Source organism: Pieris rapae, chromosome 8 (assembly GCF_905147795.1).
Source record: "Pieris rapae chromosome 8, ilPieRapa1.1, whole genome shotgun sequence".
Classification (NCBI taxonomy): domain Eukaryota; kingdom Metazoa; phylum Arthropoda; class Insecta; order Lepidoptera; family Pieridae; genus Pieris; species Pieris rapae.
The window spans coordinates 3,533,144-3,548,198 of NC_059516.1; the positions used below are offsets into that span (position 1 = coordinate 3,533,144).

At 32.0% G+C, this 15,055-nt stretch overlaps 1 protein-coding gene across 1 annotated transcript; it reads left to right on the forward strand.

Moving 5' to 3' along the window:
* The first annotated feature begins 562 nt into the window (after window positions 1-562).
* LOC111001531 (sulfotransferase 1E1) lies at window positions 563-14,693 on the forward strand. The gene is made up of 7 exons (XM_022271457.2): window positions 563-818; window positions 9,204-9,338; window positions 10,904-11,003; window positions 11,699-12,018; window positions 12,642-12,736; window positions 13,157-13,316; window positions 13,596-14,693. The coding sequence occupies exons 1-7, from the start codon at window positions 737-739 to the stop codon at window positions 13,730-13,732; spliced, it is 1,029 nt and encodes a 342-aa protein (XP_022127149.2). The 5' UTR covers window positions 563-736; the 3' UTR covers window positions 13,733-14,693.
* The last annotated feature ends 362 nt before the right edge of the window (window positions 14,694-15,055 follow it).

The window sequence follows — 15,055 nt, forward strand, 5'->3', positions numbered from 1 at the left end:
CGACAGACCGAAAGTTTTATAACTTAAGTGGTTTTCATTTTAAACACCAAGAATATATTATCTCTATACAATTTTTTTAAATACTCTATACAATAATTTAACTGTAATTAGTAATATTTTATCGTTTAATTCACTGTTTTCGTGTAATTTATTATACTATTTTAACTAACATGATTATTTTCTATTATTGAAAATAATAAACATTCATTAAATTGTCTATTATTTTATTGTAAAAAATGTTGTAAAATTGTAAAAAATTAAAAATGCAACCGAGATTTGGATATGAAATTCTGAGAAGGCTGGTAGTGTACTAGCGAATAAGGCACGGGCTCTTAGGCGACTAAACATCAGTTGACAATCATTTGGGGACTTTTCAAAAACAGCAATTTTCTTAGTACAGGCAATAGTTAGTAACATTTAATCATTCCTGCGTATAGGGTTTTCTTAATTCGATGGATAATGACGAGGCAATTCAAACCAAGACTTTTCCTTCCTTCGCGTATAACCATTTTGACGTCATCGCGTCACACTTATTCAGACCAATTTTATAACTCACCTACACAAGTCGTGTAAAAAATTGTATTATTCATAGACAAAATATTTGAATCGTAAATAATTGCTTGTATGAAAATTTGTGCTATCGGTACAATCGATCGTAGATTAGATATTGATTATTAAAGTGCAGGTAGTGAGGTTGTGATCGACAGTGACATAAACGACAGTGGTGGACATAGCCATGGCGCCATGGCGTGAGATCCCGTATGAAATCCGCGATGTGTCGCCAGAAGAGGATAAAATTATCAAGAAGTGTTTGATTGGTATGTTTGGTGTATATTTTGGATGTTGTTTTTCAGCTGAGGAGCTACTTGAATGTTTCGAGACATTTTAAAGTAATCAAAATAACAAATATAATTTGAATTTGCGAAACAAAAATTTCCAAATATATATTTTTTACTGAAACAATTTTCTGTCTTAATGTCGTCTGTGGCCCGTAAGTTTACACGTGTTCTTGTTTTTAATTTTAAATTGTCCTTAATATTCATATTTTTAAATGGTATCACGACTTGATACGCCAATTATTGATTTTATAATTTTGCCAATTATTGGTTTAGTACAATTATATATTATCGCTTTTGTTGTCTGTTGTTATTCACTATCAACTAATATTGTCAAAGTTGAGCAGTTTTTACAATCAAATTTACTATTAGCTAAGCACAGTTTCTCTAGTTCAATTAACACAACGATATTAGTTATACTGAGCTTCCTATTTTATACTATTTTCTCGGTACCTAACAATTTTATGGAGATATTTTTTTATAAACACAATGGAATATGGATATCGACTTGAAAATGTAAATCATTTCAAAGGCATTGCAGAATGAATTACCTTCCATGTTTCTTAAATTATTACCATTTAATACAATAATTATGGTTTTAACATATCGATTTATTTATACGTAAAAAAAACTGCTATAATATGGCTAAGTAATGAAAAATCTAAAATGTGACATACATTCAAAAGATGTACTCTGGCATGCCTTTAATCTGAGATTAGATAATAATCTAACATTACAGCTAATAATCTGTTTATTGCGTAAGTATGTCACAATGATCAAAATTTTCGCTTAAATATAAAGTTCTGTGAGACAAAATATACGCAACTTAAAAATATTTTTTCGCGCTATGAAAAAAATGTTAGCTTCAGATGGCTGTGTCGTAAAATTAATACTATTAATTGTAAATTGTATTTGTCTCAAAGATAGTACAAATATTAGTGAGTATTTAAATACCATCGTACGTAAATTTAATTTTTACATATTTGTATACAAAATGTATCTAAAATACTCATTAAACATATCTACAAGCTATATTGTATATATGTAGTAATTCTTTTGACATAGTCTTTAAGAACAACTAATTAACTAACACATCATCATTAATTGCAGAATAATTAAAAATGTATCTATAAATTAAGGTTACAGGTAATTTTTAAATGGTTCATATTAAAACTACTTTGAGGATAAGTGTCGACTTTAAAGTTTAATAAAAGCTTTTATGTGACATTATAAATGTACATTAGATGTGTGTTGGTAGATTAATCTGTCACTCTAATATAATTAATGAAATTGGCAGTCATTTGTTTGTGTGATCGTGTTTTTGTTGTTTTGTTGCTAAAGTTCCTCATAACTTGTTGTTGATTTACCGATATTTCAACATGTATAAAATAACGACAATTCATTATTCAATATTAAATTGTATTAAAGAAAATTATTAGTTTGCAGCTGACAGTATCGTCATGCTTCGATATATATCTTTTAGTATCTTATCGTTTTGGGGCTGGGTTGCGTTATGTACTGAGTAGTTAGTTAACGCGGTTGTTAAAATTATGTATAATCAATTTTGTCTATGGTTTTCGCGAGTAACACAGATTAAACTTGCTCGTCTTCTACCGCTTTCATAAAATCTATAAGTCTATTTGCACCCTTTTAACTAAAGTACTCTTAAGTTTCGCTGTAATCGCTGTATTGAAAAGACTACCACAGCTGAAATTGAGTTCTGTAAGTAATGTTATAAATTCGCATTAAGAAGTTTTATTTAGGTCAAACTATAATGGTTTTTTTAAAAATCTTTACAATACTTAATTTCTTAACTACCACAGATAGATAAATTGAAAGATACAATTTTTTTATGTAACTGGAAGAAGCCTGGCAAAGGATCATCTGACGTTAAGTGATACCGCCGCCCATGGACACTTACATTGCCAGGAGGCTCGCAAGTGTTGCCGGCCTTTAAAGAAATGGTATGCTCTTTTCTTGAAGGACGCTAAGTCGAATTGTTTCAAAAATAATTCAGTGGCCAGCTTGTTCAATATAGTGGTAGTGTGCGGCAAAAATTGACTTAAGAAATGCTTAGTTGTTGTAGAACGATGGCATTTTGTATTTTGCCTTAACGTCCGATGATAAAACTCAGCGGCAGGTAGTCTTTTTTTTTTTGAATGGAATCTCGCTGTTGGCCTTCAGGGCCTTTACAGCTCAGCACGGGCTGTTTGGCGAGCTTAGCTCAGCCTGAAAGGGTGGGGTTCCCGCGACTCCTGAGAGACTCAAACCTCGGCTTGGGCCGTCGCGGGGGGGTCAATCGCCTGAAGGGCAGGACGGAAGCTCACTGGAGCGAGCGAAGAACGAAGCAATTAGTCCAAACAACTTATTTGAACACTCCATGGTAAAAGCGGTAGAAGATGCAAAAAACTCAAATTTTAGGAACACTGCTAAATCGATGTTTAACTAGGAGGTGTTATATCAAACAGTCGATTCTGTTGAATCTATAATTGAAATATATTGCCAAATTCAGTGTCCCATTATCAGTTACTTTTAGATAACGTGCCTATCGGTGATATTGAATAAACGAACCTTACTTTACACATTTACCTGTATAAAAATATTACAAGTCTTTCCTAACAGGATTCATAGATTGAATTTACGTTAATATTTGTGACTACTGATAAGTTTAGCAGTAAGATAAAAAAACACTTCATAGATAGTTACAAATATACTTCCTAACTTTATTCACTTTTTTCTGTTATTGTATCTGCTTAATAGATTTTGTATAAAAATTAAGTGAGCACTGACAGCTACACCTAAATGACAGATAAACCATGTCAGGTTTTCGTTCGCTGTAAAATGTACCTAAACCTAAGTTTTTAAATTAAATAAAAATCTAAAAAAAAATGTCGTATCGATGAATGATGAAACTTTTAAAACATTCCAGGAGTGTATGACGTATCCATTTAGACCGTTCATTAATGATCTTGAATGATAACAATAACCTTCTATGTGCGGTTAATAAATACCGCTAATTTGATTAAATTATGACCTCGTACAATGTAATTAATTCGTTTTTCTTTAGAGTAGTACAATAATATATGAACTATTCGTGGACGGGACTAAGAGTTTGGTTATTGGACTATATCAATTAACATCAGGTGAGCCTCCTGCCCGTTTGCCCCCTGTTCTATAAAAAAAAAAGCTCTCTGAAGGCTCTATCTGAGGGTCGACTGCGGTGTGCAATGGATAGCTGGGGTACTGAGGGAAGCCGCCCCGTTATAACAATTAGTTATGTAAACCATTAAATTAATGTAATTTTGTCAATTTTTTTCTGAAATGGATCACTTGGCTTTCGATAAAATACATCGTGTTAATTTCAAAAAAAAATCATGTTCTATGTGCGTCATAAAATGAATTCAAAGTGTCAAAAGTGTTTCTCTTGAGCGAAGTTTTTTAAATTATGTATCGATCTTTCAAAATGGATATAAACTTCTAAACTCCACAATATATTTTTTCTCTTTGCCTTACTTTATGAAACGATGACAAAAATGGAAAGAAACAATGTACTTTTTTGGAGTTAGGCGACGGATAAGTCCTTAAAATCCGTAGTGCTAATGCTGCAAACTTATGATCGCACGCTACATTAACAAAATATTGAAATCACTAAAGTCCCGGGGGAGATCAGAGTATTAAATCTATACTTAATATTATAAAGAGGAAAGGTTTGATTTTTTGTTTGTTTGTATGAATTGAATAGGCTCCGAAACTACTTGGCAGATTTGAAAAATTCTTTCACTGTTGGAAAGCTACATCATTCCTGAGTGACATAGGCTATATTTCATTTTCAAAAAAATAGGCATCCTTACTAAAATTACGATAACATTAACATTTGTTTATTATTTGATACAATTCTAACAGATGGCGCTGAGTTAAAGGTAGTTTAGTTTAGGTCCGTGTCGTGGTACCAACGTTTCACATAAGTTCTCCTACGGTTTCCCTTGATTAATTTACTACTATGTAATATAACAAAAACCTTAGCCACAGCAACGCTTGGCCGAGTCTGCTAGTAAATAATATGAAAGTAGGTCTTTAAATTTATTTAGTGGCTGTTAGGTTTCGGTATCATGCTGATCTTACAAAAACACTCGTCTAATTGTAAACTTCTTTGGGTTTTGAAGTCGATTTAAATGACTTTATACTATTATAATATATTTATTTTACTAAATATATGCGCGTTTTTTAGTCACATTAATATATATATATAAAACATTCACTTATTTACTATGTTATAAAAACTAATAATATAATATATAAAAACCTAATTTCATCATTCATTCATCCCTCTATATTATTAAATCTAAAACGCGTTTATTTTAAAATATGTCCCTGAGCGGAAGTTAAACATTTTTTTTAATTCTAAAATAAGCAATTGTCGGAAAAATTGCTTGAAAACAGTTTTTATTTACATCCAAAAGTTTTAGTTATCTGAGTGACATAACTGTGACGTAGTATGTATGAATCACTAGGCCGATAAGGTATCGTGTAGATAAGACTCGGAGGTTTTACATTTAGATACAGAAAAAAATACATAACGCCTGTTTTTATATACTTAAAGTTAAGTACAAAATTACCGTTATCTTGTCATATTTATTATAATCGAAAAAAACTTAACATTGTAGTATAGGCTCCTAAAGTAGGGTGGGGGACTCTAAGTTTACTACGCTATTTCAAGATTTAAATAGACGCCATACCAGGTGCCGATTATCTACCGATAGTACCGGTAACTTAGTACTCGCTCAACGAATACGTCTCGCAATAAACGTACATTTCCATAGGAACAAAAATATTATTTGTTTTAGTTTTCTATGTATTTTTGAAGTAAAAATTCTTTATCGGCGAAAAAAAATTACCCTCACATTTTTCGGTTACGCGTCACATTTTTCCGCTACGAGCCATCCATTTCTTGTCCTTACCATGGTTGATTTTAATTTGATTTTTCATTAATAACAAAAATATGTAATAACGACGCACACATTTATATTATTATTATTTATTATACTAAAGGTTAGCATCGCTCAGTTCCTTACAAAATTCTGTAGATATGCGTTTTGAGAGCTCCAGCCACTCTTCTCCCAGAAAACCGGATGAGTTATAACCTCTAAAACCACAGTTACCCGTTACTCAGGTACCAACTACCAGAACAACATCAAAGATGCCCTCGGAATCGCATTTGAATTCCCGGACATTTCCAGGTGTCTGTATTTGTACATAACACACATTATACACAATAAAATTGGGCTCAATTAAAGTAATTTTACAATCTCTTGATAAAATCAATACTCAAGATAAAATATTGGATAACAAAGCGTACGTGAATTAAATTAAAATTGGTACAGATGTACTGAAATTACTTGAAATGCGAACTAGTTATATATATATAATTGGAATCTCGGGATCGGCTCCAACGATTTTCATGAAATTTAGTATACGGGGGGTTTCGGGGGCGATAAATCGATCTAGCTAGGAATAAATGATAGAAAATAACAAAATGGTGGTGTTTGAGTAGTCCCAATTTAAACTGAAAAATGAATCTTCCTGACATCTATCGGCGAATAGTAATACTATTTTTTTTAAATTGCTTTAACGACACAACAACACTAAAGCTATTCCAGCATATATAATCTATATTTTTCATTTTTCATCATTTTATTAGTATGTAATTCGTACTTATATATAATTTCCAAAAAAACAATTTGTAAAAAAATAAAAATACCACCATCCAGGTACTATTTTTTATATTATATTATTAACTTATTATATTAACAGTTATATTTTCAGTTATATTAATAGTTACATTATCTAATTATATTAATAGCTAAATTACTTAATTATATCAACAGTTATATTTTCAGTTATATTAATAGTTACATTATCGAATTATATTAATAGCTAAATTACTTAATTATATTAACTTGTTATATTAACAGGTATATTACCTGATTATAGTAAAAAAAATTATTAACTACTTATATTATAAGTTACATTATAAACAGTATATATGCTCCCTAAGCCTGATACATTATTATTACTATATAACTATGTATGGCAATTGCTACGTTAGATACAAAATTATTGTAAATAGTGCTTTTAAGGGTACCAAAATGGTAATAATGATAAGGGTACAAATATGTACCAAAACTTCAATTCACTTCCCCATCAAGCGACTCAAAATATGTCTTGGCCTCTGAAACTACTACCGCTCCCTGTTCCTAGCCACATGCCGGCAGTTGCTGGTTTACAGCGGGCGCAGGTCCCCCTTGTATTCAATCCAGGTCTGGTCCTGGTCTCATCTATTGACCTTCAGGGATTTGCCCGCCGTAGGCATGCTTCCTTAACTACCCGATCTCGGCCCAAGCCAACGTAGTCCTTGTAGTCGCCTATAAATAATATTAGACTGGGGTACTAATTCCTCTAAAAAGGAGAGTTGCCATCAAGCCAAACGCGGCATTTAGACATTTGTCTCCTCTCTCTTTATTTTATGGTACTCTATTGTTATTGTAATTAAGGTCTTTTTAGGCTCTAAGTATTATAAGGGAAATCGGCGGTTGGCGATTAGAGAAATGGAGATTTCTCTTCTTTCATCTTCTATGGCCATTTTCAAACCCATTACTATAGATAAATTCAATGCGTAATTTCGAGACTGTAATTACAGTTTAGAATTGATGCTATTTGGCTAAGATATTTTCTGTTTTTAAAGTGAATTAGAAGAATATTAGGTCTGGATTGTAATCCACTTTATTCTTATTAATTGAACCTCATAACTGAACCACTAGGAGTGCTATTTTAAAGGTGTCTTTGTTTTGCTTCACATATTTTTAACGAAAATGGTCAATGTAACCTCATTTTCCATACAAAAATATCAGATAAATATAGAAAACAATTTGAAAGTGATAACTCAACATTATATCGTTGAAGACAAATATTTTTGTTTTGATAAACATACTTAGTTGAGATTTAAGGATCATAAGCACTTAATGTACTGCCTTATCTGCTTGTTGCGAAAATGAATAATTACAGATAATTATTTTATGCTTATGTTATTGTGTTAATATGATTGTCAACAACACAACGTCATCACAGGTCTTTATAAATCTTCACAAATCTGAAACTGAATTCAGGATGGCTATGGGCTATATACATGTAACACTATTATAAGAGAGGAGCTGTATAGTAACCGGTGGTAATAGATAGTCCGCCCCAGGTCCTTCCTTGCTGACTACGAGCAACGAATTCAGTAGCATAGAAGCACAGTTCTTATTGGCGCTCTAAAGACATACTTTCTACAAACCAAATTACCGCTTGTTAACTTATTTTTAATGACCGCAACCAACAATAAGCTATGCGAATTAGAGAGCAAGAAAGACGGACGTTCCTTCAGTGTACCAAAACTACGAGAGGAAAGGAGATGGAGAACGACGCCAGCGCTGAAACTACAATCTAAACTAGGGCTAGATCCCACGTAGATTCGGCACATGATATCCTTGTGCACAAACTTATACTATTTAGGGACTAGCCCCACACTAAGTACATCCTTGGGTGACCAGATCTTCCTCCGTGGAAAATATTTAATAATAAATATTTATTTATTTATTTTTATTTATTTACACTTCATTGCTAAAGAAATACAAATAACACAATATATATAAATTACAAGGGATGCAACGGGCTATTTACTAGACAAAATCAACATGTTTTTAATATGGGTTTACATTTGCTTTTAATATCTCTTTTTTTAAACAAATCAACTTTGACGTAACACACTGTTTGACTGTATGCGAATTATGTATTATTTAAAATAGTTGCAATATTTGTGAATATGTAAGAACCATGTATCTATATAATAATTTAGTTATCTGCTGCGTTGTTGTAGTTTTTTTTATTCTAGGTACAATGTCTTCACATATAGTTATCAACTCAATGTATACAAAATATTATAAAGACAAATAAAGTAATTATGGTCTTGTGTCTACATATGAAACTACCTATTGGAGGGGCATTTTTTCATTTTTTAAATATATTTAACGTGTAATTTTGGCTGTGGAAAGTGCCTTTTTAATAGGCGTAATTGAAATTTGACTTTTCAATAAAGGAAAATAGATATACATTTCTTAATGATAAACAAATGTATATTATAAAATTTGTTGATATACTTTTGTATAAATGGTAATAAAATTAGTTCTAAAATTATTCATTAATGTGAAGTTGTTTTTATAAACATCGAAAGGACTAAATTAATTAAGGTTAAACAGTCCACATCTTAGACGACAATTTAATTGCTCCATCAATAAGACGCGAAAATAGAACTATGTATACTTTTTTCAGGTTACACAAAAAAATTCATCAAATGCGGCAAGACTGGGTATGTGATGCCTGCTGCATTCAAAAAGCACGCTGAATACATCTACAACTTCAAGGTCCGGCCGGATGATATTTGGGTCGTCACTTATCCTAGATCAGGTCAGTTTTCTTTTCTATATACGTTATCCTTTGAAAAAGGATAAAAAAAAACCGAAACATCGAAGATTATTCCCGTAAGAGTACAGTACTTCTCAGTAAATTCTAATTAAATTGCTATATTTGTTTTAAGTATTGTAGAATTGTTTGATGAATTGCTTTTTTTTAAAAGCTTTTCAGGCTTTTTCTCTCGGCCAACACCCTCTGTCTTCTTTGCCGATGAGTAGATATGCCAACGCGCTCGAATTTAATGACGTGGAATAAGTGATACCATCATGATCCTATGTTCCAAAATAAACGTATTTCATTTCATTATTTCATTAAAAAAAAATTTTAATAAAATTTTTTTTAATAAAGTAATTCCTTTTTAGTCATATTGTCATCTTATATAGACATTCTGTAAAAATATTCTTTTTGTTTATTTATTTATACATTACAATAAATACAGATTTTCAGTAAGCTTTATTCCGAATATTATAATTTAAATTTCAAGCTTTAAAAGCGCTCTTCGATCATAATATTGTATTATACAACTTCAACATACTGAAGACTGACGTATTAAATTATACGGTTGATAAACATTAAATAACAAAATTTTAAATAAATAAATGATATATTTGGATGGACTATTGCCTTCAATTTCTGAGGCAAAATAACGACCATTCAATATTCATAGTATCAAAGAAAATATGTATTACTAATATTTTTTTGTACTACAATTTCGTTCCACTATAACAATTGATAACGATTGTGATCCCAATTTTAATATAAGATCTGTTACCATGATCACGACAAGATAAATTTATTTTACATCAAAATTCCTAAAAAAAGATGGGTTGGGGATATCCACTATGAAAAAAAACTAAAGTACCAGCGCAAGAAATTTTAATTCTAAATATCTCCAGTGAGACGTATTATAATTACAAACGTTTAAAATTAAAGAGTATAATTAAATTTATTGCCAATTCTTCTCTTCCATTCTACGCCCATGATTTGAGAACTGGCAGTAAATGTAAAATTAGAAGCATTATATTTCTTTTTTTATAAGTGTACATTATGTTATCTATATGAATAAATGATTTTTGAAGTAAAAAAAAATGAATAAACGCATGTCTTTACTGTAGGTATTAACTAAAATTTGATTAATATATTGGACGTGAATGTGTAGACAACATGATATACGTGCTGACGTTGCGCCACTCAGGCACTTAATAACACTTCAGCTATATTGCTTTATCGAAGTGACTTGGTAAAATCCGTTGATTTAGATAAAGTTGATAGCGAGAGCTAAAACCAACGAATTCCGTCGCACGATATCGACGTTATTAACAGTTATCAGTACGGTTTTGTGAAAATTTATTAGTTTTCTCATACCAAGTACGCTAACGGAATTTCATGAAATATATAAAGAAACACAGAATCAATAATTGATGGCATAGATGGTTAAAATGTCTTAGGCGAATCGGTGCGCTGTATCAAAGATAGTAAAGTAATTTCAACTTAAAACTTCGTGAAGATGAACCTTCATTTTCTTTAGAAAAATATTTTAAGGCGTTTTATAATTTCAGGGACAACATGGACTCAAGAAATGGTGTGGTTATTGGAAAATGAATTGGACTTTGAAGCTTCGAAAAAATCTCCTCTACATGAACGGTTTCCTATGTTAGAGTAGGTATTTTATATGCATGCATAATTTTTATTTGTAGTAATAAAGTTTTATGTTACTGAGATAATATTACATAACTCTCTTATCATGAGTTGTAATTTCTCAGTTGCCATACAAAATACTATGCCAGTGTAAAATGTGATATATATTATACATATTATTCATAACTATTAATATGCGTCGATACCATAATATCATACTGAAAAAATTTTACTGTAATATAATAAGATGGATTTAGATTTTTACATACAAAATATTACGGAGATACAAATTCTACTCTGAAATTACGGCGCTGTTTTTCGCTTCAAAATTCAGGATAAATGCGATGTTGAATGACGACTGATACATCGATTACTAAAGTAATTACTTTAGTTTATCCGTATTTATTTTAGTATACATTTCATCACTATGTGATACTATATAAACTTACACTACCAGTACTTACAACTTTCTCAACCTACATAGTAATTATAATAAATAAAACATTAAAACAAATTTTCAATTTCCGTCTCTACCTTTAACGCTGGCAGCATTTCCTCGCAGTATTGCGATAATTATTCGTTGAGTTTAACTGATACTATCTACTTTATTTTTTATTATTATTATAGGCGCTAAGCCTGTGCTCTTGAATCCCACACCCCCTCTACACCAAAAGGGCACAAATCGATTAAAGACCCTGATATTTATTACTCTACAGATTAACATCACAAATACCGGAGGTGGCGTTCGAGCTGATTAAGATAAACTTCATGAATCTAGCAAATTTTCAAGGGTTGAACAGGGCGGTGAAGCGGCCGAGTTGGAAGGATATAGATGAGGCACCATCACCCAGATTAATCAAGACCCATCTCCCATTATCGTTACTTCCACCAGATCTATTGAAGGCAAGAGTCATCTATGTTGCCAGAGATCCAAGAGATGTTGTGGTATCGAATTATTACCTTCATAAAATGATTATAAAGAGTCTGATGAGAGGATCGTTTATACACTTTTGGGAGGCTTTCCGGCGGGATTTACGTAAGTATCTTAAAATTTTATATATAAAAACATTTTAGTACTTGTTTAGATTATGTCTGTAGTAGTTGAAGTTACTACTACTGCAATAGTTTTCTGGCCACGGGATTACTAGTGAAATTTATTTTGGGTTAGTATAGATGGTAGTTGGGTTAGGTTAAGCATTCATTACAACCGCAGGCCCGTCAAATACTTCACAATATTCGTTAACTAAAAAGTACCCAAGCGGGTAAGCAGGGGTCCATGCGTTTAAAAGAAGGGATGGTGATCCCTACAAGTACTGGACCCGATATCCTCTAGCTATTTGTAAAAGCGTATGTCACGGTCTGTGAGGGATACTTGCTCTGTAAAGTATCTTCACAAACCAACAATTGGCTTGGAGAGGCGAATGTAAGCCCCGAATCGCATGTCGGGAAGCGGATAAGGCTCTGTTGTTACCGCATACCGCCTAAGGCGATTGTTGGTGGCGCCTCGGGGTTTTAGTGGGTTTGCGAGTCCCATATAACCCTCCCGCATCCCGCAGTAGTGGATGGCGCAATGTATTTCCCCAAGTAAAAAACACTCAATGTATAAATTATAATATTTTATATATAATAGTTTTTCTATAAATTAGCGTTAATTTTCAGTACCTGGAATGCCAGTTATATCTCACACAAACGAAGCCTGGAAACAAAGACATCATCCGAATCTCCATTTTTTGTTCTATGAAGACATGCTTCAGGTAATAATTTTGCTATATGATCTTTTTCGATGTCCTTCAAGAAAAAAGCGTTGTTAGTGGTTCTTAAAAAGCACGCCCTTTCTATTTTTCTATGAACGCCTTATCATTTAATGTTAGATGAGGCTCAAATGCCCACTATTCTAATAAAAAGACAAGTACAGTAAATGTACCTAAATGTTTTAAACTAAGAAATTTGAGCTGAAATTTGAGAGTGATGAATGCGAAATGTCGTATAGGTAAATGTCCTACATTCCGGCGAAACGTCGGATTAATTTAAAATTCGGTTAAATAATTATAAGTTTAAAATAAAACATAGCTTCAAAAGTCTCCTGTGAGCCTCGGGTAAAAAAGTGTTTTCTTTAAACGTGTAAAAGATATGTTAATAAAAGACAATACTAGATTATTATATTTTTATTTTAGGATCTACCAAAAAGCATACGCGGCGTCAGCGATTTTCTACAAAGAAGCATAACCGAAGAACAAGTGATGCAGCTCGCAGAACATTTAACGTTTAAAAATCTTAAGAAGAACAAGAATGTTAACAATTCAACTGACAGTGACATACAATTTATTAGAAAAGGTAGCAAATTAGTTTCCCCGATCTTTTTCGGCCAAAAGGCCAACATTTAGGCATTGTTTAATTTAAAGTTATTGGGATCCGATTAATTGTTATCCGCCTTTTAATATTTGCATAGCAAAATAAATTTTGGGGGTAGGTAAAGACATTCACTAAAATATACTTTTATATTTTGCAATCATTATTTAAATTTGAATTATGCATACCTACTGAATTAATGTGAAAAAATGTGGGGCTGCGGTCCGTACTAGAAGTAAAATGACATAATTAAAATTATTTCAGGTGAATCCGGTGGGTGGAAAACACATTTCGATGCGAAAATGGAACTACAGGCTGAAGAATTTATGTATGAAAGGCTAAAAGGTCTCACTTTGAAATACCCAACGTATGCTTTAGACAATGAATGTTCAAGATTGTAAATAAGAAATGAATCTAGAACACATGTTTGAGAGAAACGTAACTCCAGAGTTACGTTACGTATATGGGAGTTACTTTATACGTTTACGTATACGTCCAGACTCCATATATCTTTACGGGTTTGAATAGAGACGCTGTGTTGCCAAGTTGCGTCGTCTATATTAGTCTATATTATAGTTTAGTTTGCACAAAAAGATGACAACAAATATTGATATTGTAGCGAGACCTACAATCTGCGCCTACAAATCACTGCAATGACGTCAGAACGGGCCAACGCTGTTATCCCGATTGCATAGGATATACAACATCTCGACCTTAGCCACTAGGGGCCTTCGAACTAGTGGTTAGACTAGTCTAAGATACTTCCTTCCAGGCACTGTTCACCATCCTTCCTCCACAATATGAGTGTAATAGGCGAACGTATCGCTAAGCGAACACTCCTATGTCCATACGGAACATATGAATAGCTGCAAATGCAATAAATATACAAGTATGTTGAAACGTTGCCAGCATCAAGAACTTTACAACGCCTTAACGAGATGGTCAAGAAATGCTTTAGCATGCATCCAATAGAATAAATCAGGAAGTGAAGATAAATTAATTGTAGTGTATAATACGTAGTATAAGTGTTAAGCGTTGTCGTTATAAGTATTAATGTATACAGGAACGATTTCTGAATATTACAAAATTTGAGGGTAGTTTCAAGATCGCGTCTCGTTAATGTGATAAGCCCTGATTGGCTGATTGTGATAGATGTGTACTTATAGAGCTCACCCCCAATGATTATATAAAATTGTTGTCATTCAAATACAATAATGGTTAATTATCTGTCTCAAAGCATTTGTCTTGCCCGTTTAAACAATAGGAGACAGGTTGTGTAAAATCAACACAAGATAAGAAAAAAATGTTTTCACGAATAATTGACTAATTATTCACGAATAAAATAATTATTATTTAACTAAACAGTTGTTTTTTATCATATAATATTAATTATATAAATGCTCTTTTACAGGGTTCAGAAATAATAATTTAGTAAGTATACTAGATATTTTTAGTACAATAAAACAAGGGAGCAAATTCTAAGTATGATTAATACTTAGTTATATTTTAGTGGTATATATGTATTATCTCTATGCTACCAACCGTAAAACTCTGCGGATTATACATATTTAGTGGAGAAATGTATGGGATTCAAACGCATTTGTTTAAATTATTTTGCTAGGTTTGCATAATTTTTTTAATGTCTACCTATTATATAAATGTTGGTCACTCTATATTATATGGATTACATGATTAGCGTGTTAGTGGGCGTCATGCGAGAGTCA

Coding starts and splice junctions, on each gene's coding strand:
- LOC111001531 (XM_022271457.2), top strand. CDS start 737: ATGGCGCCATGGCGTGAGATCCCGTATGAAATCCGCGATGTGTCGCCA. Junction 819..9,203: donor TATCAAGAAGTGTTTGATTG/GTATGTTTGGTG, acceptor TACTTTTTTCAG/GTTACACAAAAAAATTCATC. Junction 13,317..13,595: donor CATACAATTTATTAGAAAAG/GTAGCAAATTAG, acceptor AAATTATTTCAG/GTGAATCCGGTGGGTGGAAA.